The sequence below is a fragment of the Atta colombica genome, unplaced genomic scaffold, assembly GCF_001594045.1.
Source record: "Atta colombica isolate Treedump-2 unplaced genomic scaffold, Acol1.0 scaffold111, whole genome shotgun sequence".
NCBI lineage: Eukaryota > Metazoa > Arthropoda > Insecta > Hymenoptera > Formicidae > Atta > Atta colombica.
In genome coordinates, this window is record NW_017259197.1 from 590938 (window position 1) to 592395 (window position 1458).

At 33.2% G+C, this 1458-nt stretch overlaps 1 protein-coding gene across 2 annotated transcripts in view; it reads right to left on the reverse strand.

The window, feature by feature from the left end:
• LOC108693956 (vascular endothelial growth factor receptor 1) overlaps nucleotides 1-1308 on the reverse strand; it is a 15731-nt gene extending 14423 nt beyond the window's left edge. For both annotated transcript variants that reach the window (XM_018203195.1, XM_018203194.1), the window contains exon 1: nucleotides 1043-1308. In XM_018203195.1, the coding sequence (XP_018058684.1) occupies nucleotides 1043-1103 (61 nt within the window). In that variant the 5' untranslated portion in view covers nucleotides 1104-1308. The remainder of the gene's footprint in view (nucleotides 1-1042) is intronic.
• Nucleotides 1309-1458: the final 150 nt, after the last annotated feature.

The following is a 1458-nucleotide window of genomic DNA, read 5'->3' on the forward strand; positions in this document are numbered from 1 at the left end:
CCATGGAATTAAAATTATGGAATTACTTTGATTTTTAGTTAAAAAGTTTGTAAAATTTATTTATACATGGTTATAATTTTACGAAAATATTAAAATTACAATTTGATATTTATTGATTTCGTTAAAAGTTTACTGTTTTTCTATGAACATATATGCCTATATAACAGTCGTTTTATTGAGATTGGCTTAGTATACAGGTGAGAGAGATTCCGTTTTACGGGTCAAAGCATGAGTCACATGGCATTCATGCTACGTATGTCTTCCAACCTACTACTCCATTCAACTAACTCTATCGATTACTCTATCGACTCACGATTATCTATAAAAGCGATTCCAGTAAATTTTAATCGTGTTAGTATAGCAATATTCGCTGAGAGAAATTACTACAAAATTTTGTTATTAAATTGTGAAATATAAGATGACTTCTCTATTATGAACAAAATAGTGATAAAAAGCGATAAAAATATTAAAAATCAATGAAAACTACAATCGAGTTCCGAGCAAATTTGACAATTATGATATTTCTATTGTGAAACTATTATAGTTACAAGATAATATATTTACATGATATATTAAGTATTTTCAAATTGTCAAAATTTTTTTATGAAATTATTATTAAAATAATGGGACGAAAAAATAAAATTTTATTATATTGTATAAACTACATTAGATTTGATATGTGAACTATTACAATTCTGAAAAAAATTCATATTATATCAGAAAAAATTAGATATCATATATATAAATCGTTTTAGAAACTTTTAAGAGCAAAAGTCATGTTTGAATAAAATCAAAGTTCGACATTCTTCAAGCAATTTATGAAATGACGCTGAAACGCTAATTTAATCAACCGATCGGTATTTGCTGAATACGATGCTGAATATATTTGCTTCTACGTCGCGTCGTACACATCGAATAAAAATCCGACCGCGACACCGATAAATGTGACTCAATGGCAACGTGACCACGTGACCGTGTTACGTTTCAGTGAAGGATCTCCTTGCATACGAATAATGTGCATCAGGTATGTCGTATTAATTACCTTGGCAGAGCGCTAAGACGATAAGCGTCTGAACACAGAGTCGTGCACGATACGGCAACATTTTTATTTCTCGCACATTTTATCGATTTCTCACATCTTTATACATCGATACAGTAACTGAATTTTGCACATTGATGCAACACGAATAGATTGGACGCGTTGCGTCCTCAAAGAGCAGGTCCCGGAATCTCTCTTCGCGGACCCAGTCACTCTCTACTCCGGAGACTTTCATATACTGAAGCTCGCCGCAGGCACGACTCAACAGGCCCCACCCGGCAGGTTTCCCATTCGAGTACTTGCAAGAGACAACGTCATCTCTCGACATCATTCGCCTCTTACGAGAGACATTTATATTGAACTGATTCTTAGACCGTTAATCACACCGGCCGGCAATCGTGTATATAAATTATATATAT